This window comes from Emys orbicularis, chromosome 1 (assembly GCF_028017835.1).
Source record: "Emys orbicularis isolate rEmyOrb1 chromosome 1, rEmyOrb1.hap1, whole genome shotgun sequence".
NCBI classification, from domain to species: Eukaryota; Metazoa; Chordata; order Testudines; family Emydidae; genus Emys; species Emys orbicularis.
This window is the reverse complement of record NC_088683.1, coordinates 325,675,967-325,698,883: the sequence shown is the minus strand read 5'-3', so window position 1 is coordinate 325,698,883 and position 22,917 is coordinate 325,675,967. Positions and strand designations below refer to the sequence as shown.

The 22,917-nt window shown below is 43.1% G+C and overlaps 1 protein-coding gene across 1 annotated transcript in view; it reads right to left on the bottom strand.

Moving 5' to 3' along the window:
* The window catches only part of ATP8A2 (ATPase phospholipid transporting 8A2), a 549,272-nt gene that overhangs the window by 463,636 nt on the left and 62,719 nt on the right, over window positions 1–22,917 (bottom strand). Inside the window, exons 9-16 of the mRNA XM_065423317.1 lie at window positions 22,161–22,288; window positions 19,875–19,986; window positions 17,561–17,726; window positions 12,302–12,429; window positions 10,874–10,951; window positions 5,213–5,301; window positions 4,281–4,325; window positions 1,821–1,896 (exon numbers count right to left, since the gene is read on the bottom strand). Of these exons, the coding sequence (XP_065279389.1) occupies window positions 1,821–1,896; window positions 4,281–4,325; window positions 5,213–5,301; window positions 10,874–10,951; window positions 12,302–12,429; window positions 17,561–17,726; window positions 19,875–19,986; window positions 22,161–22,288 (822 nt within the window). The remainder of the gene's footprint in view (window positions 1–1,820; window positions 1,897–4,280; window positions 4,326–5,212; window positions 5,302–10,873; window positions 10,952–12,301; window positions 12,430–17,560; window positions 17,727–19,874; window positions 19,987–22,160; window positions 22,289–22,917) is intronic.

Genomic DNA, 22,917 nt, shown 5'->3' with positions numbered 1-22,917 from the left:
CCACTTCTCCCGCCTCTCAGGCTTGTAGCGCCAATCAGCTGTTTGGCGCGGCAAGCCTGGGAGGGGAGGAGAATTAGAGCAGGGGCGGCGTGCTCAGGGGAGAAGGCGGAGCGGAGGTGAGCTGGGGCGGGGAGCGGTTCCCCTGCACGCCCCCCCCCCATTACTTGCTGCGGGCAGCCCTCCCCATGCTCCCCTTCCCCAGCTCACCTACACTCCAGTCTACTGCCTCCCCTGAGCGTGCTTTTTGGCACCTCCAACCACTTGGCGCCCTAGGCGGCCGCCTAGTTCACCTAGTGGTTGCACCGGCCCTGGATGCGGTGTGAGAAAGGGCACTAAACTGTGGGCTTCTATGGTAACAACACTTCTGGGTTTTGACCTGTAGGTGGAGGTATTCACATACTTTTGCTTGATCAGAAAAACTGAATGCCCTTTGTGGGATCTGAAACTTAAATTTGTATAGTCATCTTTTGCGGACCCCTTAGACATAGTCTGCAAACCCCTAGGGAACAAGAGACCACAGGTTGAAAACCACTGATCTAATGAATACAAATCAGAAGAATGTAAAGATACCTAAACTGGGCTGTGGTGATGTGCATGGGACAGGAGCTTTTCTTGATGCAGTTTACTGCAATGCAGGGTCAAGTAAAAGAATAAAATATATTCTGCTGGCTGGACTACCTCTCTGATGAATAGATGGAAACTGAAATCCACAAACATCTGCAGACTCCATGACAGTACATTATGCCATTGATCATTATTAATTCATTAAACCTTCAGGCATTCATATTATGTTGTAATTATAGTTCTGAAGTATTAGAAGGTGTAAACAGAAGAGAAAGTCATGTGGTTGTGCACAATGTCTCCTTAAAGCTTCTTTTAATAAAAAGATTCCTCACCAAATAATACTTTAAATACTGTACTTTAAATATTGTATAATTACTAATACTAATCTGACCATTTTTATTTTTTTAAGCTTGGCACCCATTAGTTTACAAAACCAAAACCTAGTTAGAGTGGTAGCAGTCTCTGAGATACTAAAGAGAAAGGCAAGGGCCAACATTTTCAAAAATGAATTTGGGTAACTCAATGTTTAGATTTCAGAAAGTGCTGAGTTCCCACCTGAGGAAAAAAGGCCCTTTCAAGACACCTCCAGTTGGGCACCCAAACCTGGGCCACCTAAAATCACTAGTCACTTTTAAAAGAAGTCTTAGCCTAAGTTCATTTTGTTATTAAACTTCCTCTCACGCAGGTCCATATAAGTTAATTCCAGAGTCTGCCTTTGGGATAGTGCAGTATTTAGTGAGACCTGCAGAAAGCACCATGCTGCCAGTATCAAGGACCAATATTACAAGAATCAATACTTCTTTCAATGGAAGTAAATTGTTTCCGATAGCACAGTATCTATGGAACATCTCTGAAAAATCGAGTATTACTGAACCTATAAAATCTCTCTCAGTGGTTAGGATTCTTACCATCCCATATTATAAAACTACATCTGTTAACAGAAACTAGCTGGTACCCATATAAAAGTCACCGTTTGGTCAGAGTTCAACATCAGAGGTAGCACTCCCTCCTCTTTTTTACTCTTCCCCTTTAGTTCTCCATTTCTTCTCCCTTCTCATCTCTACTCAACTACTTTTCTCCCCCACCTTCCTTTCTTTAAGTGCTTCTATCCTTGGTAGAATGCACCAGTAGTAGGTGACATGATCATACACACTTGAGCAAATCTGCCAGTGACCTTCCATCCCAGGGAGAGCAGACAGAAAGACCTAGCATATTTTTGAGACGTAAGTTAAGTAATATTTGAGAACTAGACTTACATGGTCACTTTCAATATTCTGCAACAGCCGTGGGTCATCAAATTCGCATGATTCACTGGTAGAAGGAGGTAACTGGCTGTGGAGCAAGAAAAGGGATTATTACATTTAACACTACAATGGCAACATTTTCTTTTCCATTATTAATATAGACCTCATCAGGAAATATTAAAGGGACAGCATCAACTAAAAAAAGAAAATCACATTACTGTCTAAAAACATATTATCTACTATTATTACAAGTAGCACCTAATATTATTGTAAGTGAAAGGGAGAAGCAGGGAGAAATACTTGTCTTTATTTTCAGTTTATTTTGTTCATTTTACAGCAATTTGCCTATCAGCATTTTCACTCTTTCTCCTGTATAGTCAGTGCTCCCTGTTTGTGGGTCTTTCACTCATCAACAGAAGAAAGAAAAATGTTTTAAAAAACAGGAAAAATGTGGCTGTAAAACCTCAGAAATTGGTAGGAGACACAGGGCAGGTGTAGTATCAAATGTTACTTTTAAATATGTTTGAGATTACTAGATTTTGTTTGAAATGGACTAGATTTAAAGTTGACTGTGTTCCTTTGAATTAGGTTGCTCTGTTTAATTTAAAAGTTTTGATGTTAACCATCTCAAAATTTATCATTTCTCTCTCTCAATCTCTACTCCTCTCCATCTATCTTTACTACAAACAGTCTCTTTTGGGATCTTTCATATCAATAAAACCTGCCTGAACTTTTCAAGTTGTCCTGTAGGCTCATGCTTATGCAGTTGAATGATGCTAACATAGTATAGCACTGCCCAGCACACTTTCAGTAAAGAATCCTCCATGGTGCTGTAAAGCAGAGGCTGGGAAGCACTGTGTTGATTCAAGAAGCAGCATTCCCTCCTCTCTTGTAGGTGACACTGTGTCGTGTGTACTACGGTAGCAGCAAGAGAGGGCACATCAGAGAGATGGAAGGGAGCAATTGCAAGGGGGAGTGGAGAAAAGTGCAAAAAGGTGGTGGAGGGGAAAAAACTTGTGGAGAAAGGGGGAAAAAAGAGGAAAAGATGCAAGAGGAAGGTAAGAAGGAAGAGCAGAGGAAAAGGAGACCATGGGGGACGGGGAAAGAAACAACAAGGAAAGAAATAGGATGTGGACAAAGAGAAGAGAAAGATGGTGGAATATTGATGGCAAAGAAATGAACAGAGGAGGAAATGGAAGAAAAAACAGAAGAAGGAGAGGCAGAGACAGAAAATCCACCCCACCAAAAATAGCACCTCATGTCAGTTAGACAGGAAGTGCTTCTTCCTTCCTTAGAGGCCACTTCAGGACCTGGGAAGAGGCAGGATCAATAGGGAAACCCAACTCACTTGGCCAAAGGTAAGAAAAATTAAAATCAAAATGAAACAAAAACACCGGTAAGGAAAGAGGGAAGAGGCTCAACATTTTGGGCAGAAAGGGAATTGCATCCCGTTTTCAACTGTTTCCTCGGACAGCAACTCCAATGTACACCTTCCTCATTGCTAACCTATATTTGTCATTAACAGCCAGTTCACACGCTTCCTCTGGCATCTCTTCTTTCCTGCCTCATTTCAATCTGAATCAGTTACAGTGGCAGTGACAGTTCTTGCCTAAAGCTCCCTGCCAGGGTTTCACCATGAGATCACTCTGGAGGCCTACACAGACTCCTGCTTCCTATTTTTTTATTTTTCTATTAAAAAAACCTCTATTTTAAACAAAAGACGTCCTCATGTCATCTGCCTAGATATTTCCATTCAGACAGTTCTTGATCAGATTGCAAGTTAACATAAGAACATAACAATGGCCATACTGGGTCAGACCAAAGGCCCATCTAGCCCAGTATCCTTCCGACAGTGGCCAATGCCAGGTGCCCCAGAAGGGATTGAACAGAACAGGTAATCAACACGTGATCCATCCCCTGTCGCACATTCCCAGCCTCTGGCGAACAGAGGCTAGGGACACTATCCCTGCCCATACTGGCTAATAGCCATTGGTGGACCTATCCTCCATGAACTTATCTAGTTTTTTTAACCCTGTTATAGACTTGGCCTTCACAACATCCTCTGACAAAGAGTTCCACAGGTTGACTATGCGTTGTGTGAAGAAATACTTCCTTTTGTTTGTTTTAAACCTACTGCCTATTAATTTCATTTGGTGACTCCTAGTTTTTGTGTTATGAGAAGGAGTAAATAACACTTCCTTATTTACTTTCTCCACACCAGTCATGATTTTATAGACCTCTATCATATCCCCCCTTAGTCATCTCTTTTCCAAGCTGAAAAGTCCCATTCTTTTTAATCTCTTCTCATACGGCAGCTATTCCATACCCCTAATCATTTTTGTCACGCCTTGGGCTTTTCCATTCTGACTCTAAACTTTGGACAAACAATAATCTTTCATTTATATGTGTTAGATATGTGCTAGCTGTCTTCCTTTGTATAGTCCCAAACTAGTTCCAGTCAATGATTATTACCTAAAGTCTTCTGATGAACGTTCTCTTTCCAACTCCGGAAAGTGACTAAAAGAAGGGAAAAATGTATAGTTATTGGCTAGTTTGATAAAAGAAAGGGAGTACATGACAACATAGAGCTAAGTGGTTAAAAAAAATCAGGTTTGAAACACCAATACCCTGGAAACATGTTCATCAACTTGTAGCAGAGATTTAACCTTCCTCCTTCCAAAGATTTCAATTAAATACAATTTATATACCTTCACAAGAGCTTTACAAACTGGCAGACCACATAAAGTATAACCAGTTTTTTAGGAGAGGCAAAATAGAAGAAATTAAAGACATAATATACTTTATGTTATAAAAACATGGCCACAGAAGATTCCATACTGGGGATTATGCACCCCTGCACAGGTTCCCAGGAGCTAGAAACCAAATTGATTCTTTGTATTAAAAATAAACAAACCCAACGATTTAAAGCAGACAGCATAAAAATGAGAAGTAGTTGCCCTTTCTGGGGGAATGTTACCAGACAAAAGAATGAAGAATTGGTCACCAAATATGAACTATGGGCTAAATCCTAGTTCAGCTGAAGTCAATGATTTTAGTTGGATAAGGTCTTGACCCAACATTTGGTTCCCTAAGGAAAACCCTATGATGAAAGGCCTGAAACTCATTTAGCACCACTTGTTTCATTCTAACCAGTTAGGTAAGAGGAAGAGGAGAACACCTTATTCAAACAAACCTTTCCACCATCACATTTAAATTATTTCAACCTCTGCATTCCATAATTCACGCTGCAGGAGAAACTAACAATTTATTTTATGGGCACAAAAATGAATTTCTATTAATACAACCAAACAGTTAAATTTAATTTTGTTACAGAACAGAATACCAATTTGCAGAATTAATAAAATTAATTATTAAGCTATGGAGTTTATAGAAATAGTACCTACCCGTATGTCACTCCAGCAATACTACATTTCTTGAAGTTCATAATATTGCATGTTAGAGTGCCTGTTTTATCAGAAAACAGGTATTTTACCTAGAATACAAATGAAACAATTGTAGCAAGTTCACAAGATTAACTTGCATAGAAGCACAGTCCAAACAAAAGGAAAATATACATTAAATCAGAAAAAAAAAACACAAGAAAGTATGCATGTTTAGGAAATACAGCAGTACAGGCCAATGCAAACTTGTTGCAGTTTGTCAGAGATGATTTGTTCTATCTTACAAAAGCTACAGGCAAATTCCCAGGAAAAAAAATTAAAATAAGAGTTAATATTGGTAATATAGTTCCTCTAAAAACAAGTAAGGACCAGATCCTGAGTGGGTATAAATTGTCAGAGCTTCACTATAATCAGTGGAGCTATGCTGATTTACATCAGCTGAAGATATAGCGCTAGAAGTTTAAATGAACAAAATGCTAACAAAAAGTGTCTATAAATTCTCAGTTAAGAATCCAACACCAATTTTAATTCAAAAAAATTCTGCATGAGGTCCTGTGAACTGCAAATCCATCCATCACTTACAGGCTGGAGACCAGTACGTCCTCACATTCCTGGTTTGAATCAGAGATCACAATGTCCCATTGCTCATTTTCCACATATCTGACAGATATTCACCCAAGTCTTGTTTGTCACTTGGCTATGAAAGGCTCCACTGACACCCATCCACACCTTTAATACCACCTGGAGATCCCACTGTACTCCACCAGCCCTCCAGATGTGTGTTAACATCCCTAACTTCCAGACACAAGCCAGGCATTCACCTCTACACCTTTATAATAAGGGTATTAATTCCCCTGTACCCAGGGGCGGCTCTAGCTTTTTTGCTGCCCCAAGCACGGCAGGCAGGCTGCCTTCGGCGGCTTGCCTGCGGGAGGTCCCCGTTCCTGCGGATTCGGCGTACCCGCTTGGAGCGCTGGTGCCTGGAGATGCCGCTGCCTGTACCAGATATAACCTGAAAGGGTCATACCTTCATACAACAAAAGTCTTATGCTGTTGTGACTCACACATTCAACAGGGCAAACTTAAGTTTCTTTCACAGGACCTTGGCCCTGGATCCTTAACACAATTTCCAGATTTTTGAACACTTCCTTATTTTGTTATTTTAATTTTCCTATGAATCTTGTTTTAAGAAAGATCTATTCTCAGCCTTAACTCTATTTTAGCAATGCTTTTGTACTAGGATTTCCTTTAGGTTTATTTAAATGTACCAATCCTTTTATACTTATCTTCATGAAGCCTCAAAAGGGGCCTCTAGAACAGACCTGGGCTAATAATGACAATATATTCATTGTATTAATAACATTTCATATAATTTACATTTCTTGACTATTCAAGAATTATCATGAAATACATTAAAATTATTCCATGGATATTACCTGATCAGCCCTAGTTATATGCTCACCAATTACAACTTGTACCTTATGTAACCCTCTTTGGCTTTGAACAACTTAACTGGTAAAGTAAACATTAGAAAGTAGAGCCAGTCCATTGCACAAGTTTTTATGGAGTCCTAGTACAGAAGTCACATTTGTAGATAAGTCAAACTGTTGATTTAAACAAATTATAAAAATGTCCCTAAGAAGAAAAAGCATTCATAGAAATGGAGGGCTGGAAGAGACCACAACAAGTCAGCTAGTCCATCCTCCCACACTGAGGCAGGATTAAGTAACCCTAGACTATCCCTGACAGGTTTTTGTCTAACCTGTTAAAAATCTCCAGTGACTGCATTTCCACAACCTACCTACATAACCTGGTCATTTTTCAAAGATCCACAACTCAAAATTTACTTGTTCACTCAGCTAAACGTGAAGGTCTACATTTTCAAACATGACTAGCGATTTTGGGTGCCTCAATTTTTGAGTGCCCAACTTGAGTCAGCTAATGGGGGCTTAAATTTGAAGAATAGACATTCAAAACCTTCTGTAAACTGGTGTCTCGAATTCATATATCTCAGAGTGGGTAGCCAAAAGCTGAGACACTCAAAGTTTTATGTCGGAGAGGTTGCCTAAAACTGGGCTTCAGATGGAAACTGTCTTCCAACCCAGTGTGACTCCTAATATATTCAGCACTGATAATCATTTTAGACAGAGGGACATTTATGATCCTGCTATCAAATTGAAAATATAAAAAAACCAAGGCAAGTTATCTAGTTACCTCAAGCAAATGATAATAAAGTCAATGACTGATGGATACATTAAGATATATGTAAATTAGATGCATGCTAGCCTAATTACACTGTATAGTTCATTAAGAGATATGAAAGCCCTGAGGATCCAAAAGATTCCAGATTAAAATCAGAATTTCCATTATTCAAATTCTTGGCCTGGGGGAAAGACCAGTCTTACTCTAAGAAGGAAAAACAGTGTCAACCAATCTGTTAAAAACTGTGCTTTCAGTAAATCTGTTATGCACAAGCCTAGGACTCTGCTGGGAAAGGGCTTTAGAAAAAAAGGTCCATTATAAATTTTCAATGTAAAGATTTGGCATGTTAAAAAGTAGATAATGAATATACATATCTAACAGTGATAATCATTTTCGAATGCTACAATAGAAATTCTGCCTGTAAGGTCTCCACATTTTCTGGAATTTTATTTTGGGAAAGTTGACTGGGAAGTTCCTTAAGTCTGAAAAATATTCTATTTGTTATTCAGAATTGTACAGAAAAGTTTTGAGCAACCACACATATTTTATACTTTAATTAGAACAGGTTGAGACATTATTAATTATTATTATCACTAATTATTTGTACTATCATCGCACCGAGGAGCCCTAGTCATGGACCAGGACCCCAATGTGCTAGCTCCTGTACAAACACAACAAAACAGATGGTCCCTGCCCTGAAGGACTTACAATAAATGCTCTTGTAAGAATGCAAGTGTAATGACTCCACAGGTTTCAAACCTGGGCCAGCGAGGTTCATGGAAGCACCTTCTTGCCAGCTCTTCACTTGGCAGTTACTGGCAACAGCTTACCTGAGATCCATGAAGCCCAGCCCCAGTGGGAGGCGCCACCCCTGAGGCCGGATTGGTGGGATCCTAGAGCCGCTGATTGGCCTACTGACCCTACTTAAGCCAACAGCAGGACCAAGAAGCCATCTGAACAAGTGGGCTCTGCCCTGCTTTAGACTATGGCCTTGTGCTTCCTGCTACCAGCTCCTACTACCTGCTCATGCTTCCCTGGCTTGATCCCTTGGCATTCTGACCTGTCTTTACTCGGGGCATCTGACTTGTGATTTCTGACTTTCAGTTTGTTGCCTACCTCTGACCCACTGGTATCCTGACTTGACCTGTCTCTTGTTCTGATCGCCAGTTTGTCTCCTGCTTCTGACCTCCCAGTATTCCACACCAATTGATTCTTCACTCCTGTCTCGTGACCATGGACTCTGGCTCCTACTATTAGGTTCGGCTGCCCACGACCCAGCCGTGACAGTGACTTGCTCTTCATCCAGTTCAGGAATGACTGAATTGGATGAAGAGATATTCACTAATGTCTTTCTATTTTCCTTGTTGCAGAATAAAGAGTACAACATTTGCACTTGGTGTTATAGGGAGTTAGAAGGTACAGCTAGGATTTAATAAACAATTTAATTAGAGATCCAGAATGCTGAATTAGAATGAAAGCTTTGGGATAAAATCATGCATCTACTGACCTGAGATAAAAAGTCACCGTCTTTCTAAAAATATATGCTGTTGTTCAACTGCAAGTTATGGTGCTTGATGCAGGAATTACTGGGTGAAATTCTATGGTCTGCATTACACAGGAGGTGGAACTAAGATGAGCATAATGGTTCCTTCTGGCATTAAATCTATGAATCTCTCATCTCTAGCAAATACTCTGCACGGAGGTCAGTGAGGGAAGAAACAGCCCCTCCCTCAACCTGGTTTCCAAAATTGAGAGCTGTTAACCACACTCACCAGTGTTCAATATCTCATATCTCAATAGACTACATGCAATCGGTGTGTCGGTAGGACAACGGAGGCACATGTACAAGCCTGCAGACTCAGAGTAGGTTTATGATCTTCTAAAACAGACCTTAATAAAAACTGAGGCAACACTTTAGACAAAACTGTGCCCTCAAATACACTCCAGCAGCTCCTACAGAAATTAACGGGAAGAACACTGACTGAATGCACCCCTGTATTAAAACCCTTCACACTACTGTCACAATCTTTGTACAAAATATGCTTTGAGAGATATCATTTGAAAGCTAATAACTCACTGGTCAATAATACCGTGGTGAAATGTGGGTAGCAACATTATATGTAAAGTTATGAAGATAAGCTGAGGTGATGATGGAAATGTGTTTATCAGACACGTCTGGGGAAGGGGTAAGCCTGTTTATCAAAGACAAAGGACAAACTAACACCTCTAGCCAGGTGTCAGCAAAGTTAACCAGTCAAGTGGCCATTCTTTGACAACAAAGGCAGGCAGGGACAGATCGATCTGCATTTTAACAAACAAAAACATGGAACCTCTTTCACCACCAGATTCCATGTCTTCATCCTCAGAGTGGGAAGGAACTTTATCTAGGGGTAGCCATCAGGAAAATGCATTTCAAAGACTGACTGGACTATAAAAGTGAGGGCCAAAACCACCCCAGATATTATTTCTTTCCATCTCTCTTTCACCCAAGATGACAAAAGCATCAGCTTTTTGGGGAGGGATCCTAACATGAAAATTTGGCAAGCAATGTTGCTGGGAACATGTGGTACAGATTTTACCTAGAACCAAGTCTAGCTCGGTAAGTTTTAGTTACTAGAAAGCGTTTTATCTTTATTTCTCTGGTAACCATTTCTGACTTTACTGCTTTGTACTTGTACTCACTTAAAACCTATCTCTTTGTAGTTAAATAAACTTGTTTTAATCAAAACTAATCCAGTGTTGTGTTTAAACTGAATGATTTGGGTAACTCCAGTTAAAAAGCAAACTGTTGAATATTGACCCCTTGCAAGGGCAACAGACCTCTAATATCTATACTGTCCAGGAGCGGGCTGAACAGTGCAGAACACACATTTTTGGGAAAATTCAGGGCAGGGTGTGTTGGGGGTCACCCTGCAAGTGGTAACCAAGGCTAGTGGGAGCTAGGGTGTGAATGGAGTGTTGCTAGGAGGCTGCAGCTATACACAGATACTCAGGGGGTGCCCTGCATGCTCTGTGGCTGGTTGTGAAGGGCCCAGGTTGGGAGTTAAATCAGCAAAGAATTGGGAGCACCCAAGCTTGTAGGGCAAGTGGGGACACAGCCCCTAACTGGTCTGAACTACACCCCAGCATGTGACAAACATACACATTCCAGGGCAGAATTTGGCCCCTTAGAGGAGGAAAGATGGTCTTTTGGTTCAGGCACTGAACTAGGACGTAGGAGATTTGGGTTCAAATAGTCTAAGTCAGAGTCAGGAATTAAGTGCCCTTGGACAAGTCACTTAATCTTGCTGTGCAGCACAATTATCTACCTGTAAAATAGAGCTTCCCTATCTCAGGGTAAGAGGTGGACCAGAGAAAAGCCTATAATTATTATAAGAAAATCGTTGCCTTTGTATGGTACCTTTTCATGTGTTTCTCCTAAGTTATATGACAAGTACGATATTCCCAATGAGGTTCTCTCACCTGCCCAAGCTCCTCATTAAGGTTTGAAGTTCTGGCCATTGCAGGTGTATCTGTTTCTTGATAATACATATCTATGTCCTGAAAGAAAAGTGAAAACAGACCTAAGCTATACAGTTTAATCAACAGTTTAAGTCTCTTCAGGCAACATACTGCATTTGCTGCCCACATGACTTCCAGCCACGCCAATGGGAGTGCTGCTGCAGAGCAAAGGCAGAATATGGTCCTTTGGAGAACAACAGTTTGTCTCTCAAATGTGTCTGTGTAGTAGACATCTTGAAAATGACACCTATTAAAAAAACACTGGCATTTCCTTTGCTGCATGTTCAGCTCAATGCACAAAAAGGGTTAGGAGTCTTAACACAGGGAAAATTCTTTTACAGGATATCAATAATTCTACCCAGAAGACAAATAGTTAAAAGTCACTAAACTACTGTAGTCCAGACCTCACTTCTAAACAGAAAAACTGCTCACCTTTACTACAACCAGTTCTGTTTATATCATTGCATTTAATTGGAATACATTGCAAAAATAGCGACTGCATGTGCCAGTAATCCAAGAAGCAATTTTCCAGATGACTCAGCTTGGAAATGATTCAGTTATACTCACATAAAAATCTCATAGGCAAAATAAATGTAACTTCATCTGGGGTTATCTTTTTTTAGGGGTCTTCTTCTACAGCCACGTTGAAGCCCTGAGGTTGTACACATGCACGTACCCAGGCAGATGCACATGATACATTTTCCCCAACTATACACCCTCCAGACACATCACAGCCATCATCTTTATGCCCAAGGGGACTGAACGGAAATCCATATGAAAACTACCACTTCAGTTCCTTACCTGACCAGAGAAGTCACTATTTAGTGACATGAGCCACTCCCAACCTGCACTCTGTGGACAAACATTGCAGCTCAAGCATCACCAGAGTGAAAGTGACCTGACCATGTTTTACTTTCAGTGGCCCCCAGGGTTCTGAATAGGATAACTGAAAAAATGACAAGATACTGGTCATTTTTCACTCTGCTGAAGCTTAGTAAACCTATGAGTTGCAGAAGAGTCACTACAGCTGTTTGCCAAAAGGCTCAGGAAGATGACACTACCTGTTCACACTCATTTCATGTTCAGAAGGCTTTCCTAGCAACTGAAAGCGCTAAAAGCTATTTTTTTTCTAATGGAAGCTTAGAAACTGCAGAAGTGGATGGCACTCATGCACGGAACCGTTCTACAGGCAAGTGGTGTTTTCAAGCCCTGGTAACATGGACCAGTAAACTAGCATTGAACAGATTCACTGAACTATTAATTGGTCTTGCCAAAGGCAATAACTAAAGAGACACTGACAAAAGTGACAAATTTAATGTTAAGGGTTTTACACCAATGTGACATTCAAAACCGCAATTTATTAACCAACTTTTTGTTCTTGCAACTTACCCAGTTTATAAAAAGAGCCTGAGTAAACTTGACGACTTCCAGGGTCACCAGCAGACTGATGGGAATGAGGTTGTTGTACAAGATTATGAATGTCAGCAGATTGTATCCAAAATTGACATAGAGCTCTTCTGTGGACCGAAAGGTATAGGATAAGGTCACTAACAAGGCACGTGTTTGAATTCAATCATCCATGCATTTTTACAGTGTTAATACTGTGGAGAGTTCCCATTTTAAACCAATGGCATACATAGATGGACATCTATTTTCTCTCCACAAAACAGACCTTTTCAATTTATTGACTTTATTCAATTTATTGAAAAGGGCTAGAGTGTGTCTACCCTCATGTGGGTAGGTGAGGGCTCAAGGCATTTTCCTTCTACCTTGAGCCCCTACACAGGAGCCAAACAAAATCTTGCTTCTTGCTTTCATGGCACACAAGATTCCAGTGCAGAAAGCAATGCTAGCAATGGGTAGGGCAAAACTAAATCCAGGTCATGGCCCTGCCCCACTCCTCTCCTGCCAGCATGCTTCATTCTGTTGAAGATTGTAGACAATGCTGTTTGTGTGCACTCCTGGACACCATGGTCCTTATCCTGATCTCACTTACACCAGTACAAATTCAGGACAAACTCCAGTTAACTTTCTGCAAAACAATGTAAAAAATGGTTCAACGGAGATCAGAATCAAGCCCATTATGACTGCCTCAGACACAATGCCCCCAGGAGCTGTCACGGCGCACAGAACTTCTTTATCCCAGTTCCCCTGCCATAACAAGTGCTCAGATAGCATGGTGTAAGAACCTGAACAGAATAAAATAGAACTGAAAAGTGAAAATCTCACCCAATGTGTTGTTTTAAAAGATGATAAACACAAGAAGACTTTTTACCTAAAATGTCTAAATATGGGACAGAAGTTATTTTCTACACCAATAAAAGATCAGAGCTGGTTTGAAATTCTCCCAATATTGTAACGAAGTATTCATATATGACAGGGCTGCTGGCAGGGCATCTGCTGTAAGACCTTCTGAATTTGCTCCCCCTACTTGATCCAAAACAGGCTGAATCTGGTGACCTTCCAGGCACACTGCAAAACACTTCTGTTTGAGGGCATTTGGGGGAAGGGCTGAGGATAGTTTTCCCAGAGTGACAAAGAGGTGAAAAGGTGGCTGACTGGCAAAGTTCCTTGTTGAATGACTATTCTAATGCTGCTTGGGTTTTACTGTAATATTAATTACATGTTAGGGTGCCTAGAACTTGTAGAGGTGTTTTTTAAAATTGATATATACATACACATATTTAGGGTCCTATCAAATTCACGGCCATGAAAAACGCGTCACGGACCGTGAAATCTGGTGTCCCCGCTGTGAAATTTGGTCTTTTGTGTGCTTTTACCCTATACTATACAGACTTCATGGGGGAGACCAGTGTTTCTCAAATTGGGGGTCCTGACCCAAAAGGGAGTTGGAGGGGGGGGTCACGATATTGCCACCCTTACTTCTGTGCTGCCTTCAGAACTGGGTGGCTGGAGAGTGACGACTGTTGGCCGGGCATCCGGCTCTGAAGGCAGCGCCCCACCAGCAGCAGCGCAGAACTAAGGGTGGCAACAGCATATCATGCCACGCTTACTTCTGCGCTGGTGCCTTCAGCGCTGGGCGGCCGAAGAGTGGCGGCTGCTGACTGAAGGCCCAGCTCTGCAGGCAGCAGCACAGAAGTAAAGGTGGCAATACCAAATCCAGATGCCCAGCTCTGAGGGCAGCACCGCCACCAGCAGCAGCGCCGAAGTAAGGGGAGCAGTACCGCAACCCCCCCTACAATAACCTTGTGACTCCCCCCCCCCCCCCCCCCACACACACAACTCCTTTTTGGGTCAGGACCCCTACAATGACAACACCATGAAATTTCAGATTTAAATAGCTGAAATCATGAAATTTACAATTTTAAAAATCCTATGGCCGTGAAATTGACCAAAATGGGCTGTGAATTTGGCAGGGCCCTACACATATTACATCAACTTCAGAAAAGGGGAAAGGCTAGCTGTGCTATGTGCACACTGTGTGAAACATGAGATTTAGATTTGTGAGTAACTGAGTTTATTCTCAGTTCTGTAAGCAGGTTACTAGAAGTGCAATATTCCATATTACAGTCCAAAGGGATCTGGTAATCCTGTATACATGCCATCTGTCCACACTGAAGAACTACAGATATTATTTCTAGCAGCACATTTTCACTCTGCCTCTCCAAAAAGCTGGTTTTGTTCCACATATTTCAATAGAGTTAGAAGGTGTGTCCCAATTATTTTCACCAAACACCTGTATTTATAGCTTCCAGTGTTGGCAAGTTCGGTAAACTATTCACTCCGGTGAGAATTGAAAAAAGATCACAATCAAAGAGATGTGTAATTAAAACTAAATAAGGTATCCAAATAAAATGGTTTTACCAGCAGTGAATATGCTAGATAAGTTGCCCAAATAAATGCATAGAAGTAACAAGTACAAATGAGCTTAAGAAAAACAGTCATTTAAGAGTATGGGAACTGAAGAACCCAGGCAAATGAATCTGAGAAAAAACTGAAGAGGCAGAGATGAGAGCCAGAGATGAACACTCCTGAATTCTCAGAAGGTTTGAAACCTAGTTTAAATATAAATTTTCAAATGGCTCAATATTTATGCCAGGCTGAACCAAAATCTGGGTCCAAATGCTTCTGAACTTGGGAGTGTTTAAAATCCAGATATGGAGAAGAATTTTCTGCAGCTTGGATCAGTCTCCAAGGAAACCAAGAGGCAAGTTGAATGGGCAAAGAAACTTTTTTCTACCCAGACATTTGTGAGAATTAGGCACTCTGGTTAGGCACCCGGGGTTGAAGTTTTGGTTCTGAAAGAATAAAGTATACTCCCCTTTTCTGACAATAAGAAAGAATGACTGGTTCTGTGTGTAACTCATGAGACTGCTTTGAAAATGCACCTCCTTAGGTGAGACAATACTTGTGGGCAATATCTTGACTTCAGGAATGATACTACATTGATTTCAGCAAAGTTATTCTCAATTTACACCAGTTTGTGACATCAGTCCCTATAACTTTTGAGTACTCTCCATTACAAATCATATTCCGTTTGTTTCTCTTCATCACTGCTTCTTCCAGTCATTTACATATCTTGTGTTTCATATTTTTCCTGTGTAGAATTTTTATTAAATCTGGCAACACTATTTTTTTTAAAAAACAATCTCTAGTAGCAGTAACAGTGATTAAAATGGAAAGAACATGATTGACATAAACTGAAGTCAAAGCTAGTTCAATGAAGAATGGGTCTTGAGATCTATATAGCCTGCTATCAATGCCACTCCACTCCTCCTCAGAGATTGGATCTTTTTCAGTAAAGGTACCATAATTGCAGTTCATCTGAAACAGATGACAGCTCAGCCATTGCCAGTGGTTTTACCACTACCAGTAAAAGATTTACACAATTCCAGTGACATTTATTTATTTAGGTCTGCATCCCAAGATAGTGTCAGTAACACAATAGCCAATGTCTGACACATTTTCTAGGTGATTGTAATAGAAATTGAAATGCCAAAAATCTCTCTCCTGCAGAATGACTTATATTCTATCTTGATGTGTTTTCACAATATCCGTATCTTTGTGTTACTATTTAATCTCATAAGTAAATACAGGTAGCAAAAAGGAAGTAAAATGGAGTCCTTAAATAAAAAACACACACTATACAGGATCAGAGTTTTGTAATTGCAAAATTACCCCTCTCTGTTGTAAGCTAGAACAGCCTGGTCCAGCAAATACAAAGACAGCAATAATACTTAATGTGTGAACATTAATCTTCAGGATATCCATATAAGGGAGATCATCAGCTCCAATTTATAGATGGGCTAACTAAAACACAGAGAGACAGATCCTCAGCTGACATAAATCAGCATTAAATTAAAGTCAGTGGAGTTGTGACACTTTGTGACACCTAGGCTCTGGTGAAAAGAGGTTGTGGCTAAAGTATGTAGATGTGGTTGGGTCCACATCAGCCACACCATCAAGGGCTCATTCACCTGCACATCCACTAATGTTATATATGCCATCATGTGCCAGCAATGCCCCTCTGCCATGTACATTGGCCAAACCGGACAGTCCCTCCGCAAAAGAATAAATGGACACAAATCGGACATCAGGAATGGTAACATACGTAAGCCAGTAAGTGAACACTTCAATCTCCCTGGTCATTCTATTACAGATTTAAAAGTCACTATCATTGAACAAAAAAACTTCAGAAACAGACTTCAAAGAGAAACAGTAGAACTAAAATTCATTTGCAAATTTAACACCATTAATCTGGGCTTGAATAGGGACTGGGAGTGGCTGGCTCATTACAGAAGCAGCTTTTCCTCTCCTGGAATTGACACCTCCTCATCTATTATTGGGAGTGGACTACATCCACCCTGATTGAATTGGCCCTGTCAACACTGGTTCTCCACTTGCGAAGTAACTCCCTGCTCTCCATGTGTCAGTATATAATGCCTGCATCTGTAACTTTCACTCTATGCATCTGAAAAAGTGAGGTTTTTACCCACGAAAGCTTATGCCCAAATAAATCTGTTAGTCTTTAAGGTGCCACCAGACTCCTTGTTATTTTTGTAGATACAGACTAACACGGCTACCCCCTCTGATACTTGTACCCAATTCAGTAAGTTACAGTGCCCGAAACAATTTTTCATAACTGAAATAAGGAGTCTTTCGGTCATCTTTGAGTGGCATTTTGCACCACTGTATGAGGCACCTGGTATTTAACTCTCCATCAGTGGTTTGAGCATTGGCCTGCTAAACCCAGGGTTGTGAGTTCAATCCTTGAGGGGGCCATTTAGGGATCTGGGGCAAAAATCTGTCTGGGGATTGGCCCTGCTTTGAGCAAGGGGTTGGACTAGATGATCTCCTGAGGTCCCTTCCAACCCTGATATTCTATGATCCCACTTTATTTTTGGACAGCTGCCTAGCAGCATTCTCAGACTTTGGGAGGGGGGAACATCTTGCATCCCTCAACAGCACATTCGCAGGCAAGCTGGGCTCCATAGTTACTGCAGTCTGTTTCTAGAATACATTGTCAAATAAAGTTAGCTGCTTGCTTTGATTTTCATTTATGGGCCTCCTTTCTGCATTTATTTGGCAAAGATAAATGGCCTGGCATGCTCTGTAGAATCCTCAAACTTTATGAGCTCTCACTGTTTTAACACACAGACAATGGACCACCTGCAATCAAACTCTCACCATTTGAGCCAAGGTACCAGATGACTTCACCGTGTGTTCTGTTCCATAGTAAGGCACCCACAGAACTCACAAGGGCCATGACCAGCAGGATGCAGAATAAAACCAGAATCTGCATGTTGGTCACCTTCTCCACATTTGATCTCTTCAAAGGGGCTTTGGTTGAATTCTGAACAAAAGCAGAAACAGCCTTGAGAATTGGTTTAAGTATGGCGATAACAATAGCAAATGGTGAGAAAAACTGCTAAATAATATTACAATAACTACAAAGGTGGGACTGTTCTCCTTAGTTCTTCTGTGCACAGTTAATTTTCAGAGTCTTAAAACTGTGGACTTAGCTACTTTGTTCTCAAACTCCATCCCCAGCCAGTTAAATATATTATTTATGCAAAGTCTATGACTAGGGCCCCAAGCCACTATGGTGGTATGTCATAACTATACACACAGAGACTAACAGACTACTGTTGTGAGTCAGACATAGGGGACATGTACTATGCTCAATCTCTTCTGGGGGCTGAGCATACTCCCTCCAGCCTATTCATCCCACTCTGATGGCCAAGGCAGGTAAAGAACAAGGCCCTGTCCCTACCTCTCAGGGTCTAGCTCAGGGGTGGGCAAACTTTTTAGCCCGAGGGCCACATCTGGGTATGGAAATTTTATGGCAGGCCATGAGTGCTCACAAAATGGGGAGCTGGGGTGCGGGAGCGGGTGAGAGCTCTGGCTGGGGGTGCGGGCTCTGGGGTGGCGCCAGGAATGAGGAGTTCAGGGTGAAGGAGGGTGCTCTGGGCTGGGACCAAGGGGTTCAGAGGGCGGGAGGGGGATCAGGACTGGGGCAGGGGGTTGGGGCACGGGAGAGGGTCAGGGGTGCAGGCTCTGGGTGGTGCGTACCTCAAGCAGCAGAGGCACGGCCAGGCGGCTCTGCACGCTGCCCTGTCCGCAGGCGCCACCCCTGCAGCTCCTATTGGCCGCGGTTCCCATCCAATGGGAGCTGTGGGGGCAGCACTTGGGGTGGGAGCAGTGTGCGGAGCCCCCTGACTGCCCCTACGTGTAGGAGCCAGAGGGGGGACTTGCCGCTGCTTCTGGGAGCTGCGCGGAGTGGGACAAGCCCCTGACCCTGCTTCCCAGCTGGAGCGTGGCAAGCCCTGGACCCCGCTCCCCAGCTGGAGCACCAGAGCGGGGCAAGCCCCGGACCCCGCTCCCAAGCGGGGGCTCAAGGGCTGGATTAAAACGCCTGGAGGGCCAGATGCAGTCGCCGGGCCAGAGTTTGCCCACCCTTGGTCTAGCTCCCAGGGGAACACTAGCAGAGAGCAGCAGTTACTGCCCTCAAAAGAATGCAAGGATTGCAATTTTCTGTAGTTTCGGCACAGGGCTCTAAGGGGGAAAATGCTCTCTAAATCCTCCCCTCAGTTCTTGTGCACTGCAAGTTTTTAGACACAGTTCAACAGCAGCCAAGTATAGTTCTCTTTTACAGCCTTAAAACTTAAAAGAGACGAACTAAAGTCTGATGGAACCTGGCTGAATAGAACTACTTGCAGGATCAGGGCACATATTAATGCATGGAAAGATTTGAACTGGATTTATTGTTCTAGAAGTAGATAATTTCTTCCAGGATTACAGCCCACAGAAGATTGCTTGTTCCAGAAAGTGAACAGGGGTGTAGTGCAGAGTCACAGTTGACATTACTTCTCCTTGTTACTTCACTTCTTTATTCTGCGTGAGAGTCATGGAAAAGCTTGCGTTACCATGGTGCTCTGGGAAGGCTGCAATGGCACTAACTTTATACATTTAGATTTTAAAAAGTTAGTTCTATATATCATGTATAAGGATACGAGTCTGTCCCGGAGGTCATGGGTTCCATGATTTTTGGTGATCTCCGCGATTTCAGCCCCAGGCAATGGGACTTCGGTTGTCAGCTCCATGCGGCAGGGCCATCAGCCCTTTGCAGCACGGTGAGCCCTGGGCAGCGGGGCTCAAGCTGTCACCCCCCCGTCCCCATTTGGGCGGCAGGGCTCAGGCTTCCATGAATTATTGTTTATTGACTGCGACCTGTCTGTGACTTTTACTAAAAATAACTATGACAAAATCTTAACCTTCATCATGTAAAAAATGTATGTTGTAAGCTCTTCCTAGCAGGTACTAAGAGCACATACTGCACCCAGCACTGTGGAGTCCCAATCTCACTCGAGGCTTCTGGATGTCATTACAAATATAATGATCGACACTTTATTTTGCATAATCAACTCATAAGGACAGGCAGAATAGAGAATACCGATTTCCATCAAAACACACACGAGATATTATTTCCAATCCATTTTACCTGCATGAGCTTTGTGTCATGTCCTGTGTATACAACAATTCCTAGGACCCATTGGGTGTTTCTAAGCTGTGCACCTCTCAGCAAGATCTGGTCAGGCCCAATGGGAACCGGACTAGAAGCCAAGAACAAAGAAAAAAATAAGTACAGATATTTTAAATGACTCTGAAGATATTCTAACCATTCAAGAAAGTTATTTTTCATTATATGAACACATGCTTCTTTTCTTGGATACTCCCCTTTCATATCATTTACAAAACCCAGCACTTTGAAGGAAATTAATATTTAGGGACCTCCAGCATAAATCTGCCACTGCCCACCCATAAATAAATACATTGAGTTCACTCCTCAACTGCATTCCAGTCTCTGCACAGTGCAGCAAGGTGGGGGAGCTGCAAAGGAGCTGGCTACAGTTCCCAGTTTGGCATCCAGCATATTATAGAACAGACTCAAGACTGCCCTAAATAACACCCCAGCTAATGTGATTTCTGTTGAGCAAACGGAGGGACATAAACAGCACGAGACAATTGGCAAACTTTTCAAAAATGAGCCACTAAAAAGACTTTTAATCTCAAAAAGCACTTAGTCATTAAGTAATCAACATTTTCAGAAAGCAGCAGGATCCAGTGGCCTGTCAGAGGGGAGTCAGGTGCTATTCTCAACTCTGCCACTAGTCTGCTGTGTTACCTGGGGCAAGGCATTTCATCTCTCTGCGCCTGAGGGCGTCTACACTTGAAATGCTACAGCGGCACAGCTGAATCGCTGCGCTTCAGTGCAGACACTATCTGTGCTGATGGGAGGGGTTCTCCCACCGCTGTAGGTAATCCACCTCCCCGACAGGCGGGTAGCTTGGTCAATGGAATAATTCTTCCGTCAACCTAGCACTGTCTACACTGGGGCTTAGGTCAGCTTAACTACACCGGTCAGAGGTGTGGATTTTTCACACCTCTGAGCGATGTAGTTAAACTGACTTAATTTTCTAGTGTAGACCAGGCCTTAGTTTCCCCACCTATAAAATGAGCATAATGACACTTCCCCTTCTTTTTAAAGCACTTTAATTTCTATGGATTATAATACTTGAATTTATATGACTGAAGCAGGAAACTTTTTCTTTTAAGAGTTACAAGAGGGATCTAAATTACCCTTAAAAAGGAACTGTGGTTGCAAGCTCAACTATGAAAGGGCTATTACTTCTCCCATAATAAACAATCATCATTTGCAAAGGTGGGACTGGAATCCTGGCTAAATTCCCTGTAAGCTGCACGGCTGAGTGCGGCGCAGGTGCTCAGGGAACCCGCCTGGGGGGAGGGACCTGCTGTGGCCGGGGGAGGGGTGCCCCTCCCCCAGCCCCAACCTAGCCCAGCCCCCAACCTGCCATGGCCAGGACGGCCCCCCGATCCCAACTATGCCGCAGCCCGGACCTGCTGCGGTTGGGGCACCCCTGCCCTGGGCCAAACCCGGGCAGCCCTGCTCAGCACTGAACCCGGGCAGCCCAGCCCAGCCCTTAACCTGGGCAGCCCTGCCTGAACCCAGCCTCAGCCTGAACCTGTCACGGGGCACCCCTCCCCGAACCCAGCCCTGGCCTGGACCTGTCGCGGGGCACCCCTCCCCGAACCCAGCCCCAGCCCGGACCTGCGGGGGCCGGGGGAGGGGCGCCTATCCTGCAGCCCCAGCCCCAGAGCTGCTGCGTCAGGGAGAGGCACCTCTCCCCCCCCCCAGCCCAGGTGCTGCCATGGGGAGAGAGAGCTGGGGGGAGTCCTCTCTCCCCGCCGGAGCCCCGGAGCCCCTCCTGCACCCCAACCCCTTATTGACGGCCCCACCCCAGAGCCCGCACCCCCAGCTGGAACCTTCACACCCCTGCACCCCAACCCTCTGCCTCAGCCCTGAGCCCCCTCCCACACTCCGAACCCCTCGGCCCCACCCCCACCACATGAATTTTGTTATGTGCACCGATATGAAGGTGATGTGTCACACATCACCTCCATATCGATGCACATAACAAAATTAATTCCGCACATGGGTGTGAAGAATTAGAGGGAACACTGAACCCAGGTCCTCTAGTTCCAGAACTCACAGGCTTCTACTACTTAAGGTAAAGACTGTCCATTGAAGTCAATAGAGCTACACCATTTTACAGTAGCTGACGATCAGCTCATGCACCAGTTAGCAGTCACCCACAGAAATACCTTTATGTTCTTTCTATGTTGCCAGAGAAGCCACGGTGCACACATACCAATAAGACACATTTCTTAACAGAAGACAACTATCGTTTTTCAGTAAAGTTTATACCTTTGGCCATCTAAGCGCAAGTTTCCAATGAAGTCATAGAGGTGACGGTTGGGTCCTTCACATTCTATCTTCCCAGACACTTTCATCAAGTCTTCTCTCGACTGCAGACTAGCAGTTTGAGTCAATCCCTGCAAGAGACCAAGCCAGAGGAGATGCCTGTCAAATCAACTTTTCTTGTTAGTTTAATTTTCCACATGTGGTTCTATAATGTATCCCAACAAATGAGAGACAGAGGCATAGCTGAGTACATTGACTTAGTACTCGAGCTTCTTCTGCTGCTTATGGGATTCAGGGGCTCTGTAAGCCCCACAGAAATTGTTTACTTAATAAGGACCAGATTTTGCCCTAGCTTGCATGGGCACTCAAGGCAGTAAAGTGGCGTAAGGCACCTCCTTACTAAATTGCGCCAGCTGCCTCTACAACCATTCATAGCGCTGGATGGAAAACGGGCTTCACAGAACTGTTACGCTCCCACACTCGGCACAAGCGGGCAGGAGGGAGCGGGAAGAAACAAGGAATGAGAGCAGCTTTGGTTCTGCCCTCCTCCCACATGGGGCAATGTAGCTTATTGACACGTGTAGCTAAGTCACACTCGCCCTCTTGGGCCGCTCCTGGGGCAGTAGAACCATGCTCTGCCCTTGCTCATGGTTGATTGCTAACTCACCACAGATTAATAGATTCCAAGGCCAGAAGGGATCATTGTTATCTAGTCTGCCCCCCTGTATAGCACAAGCTGTAGAACTTCCCCAAAATAATT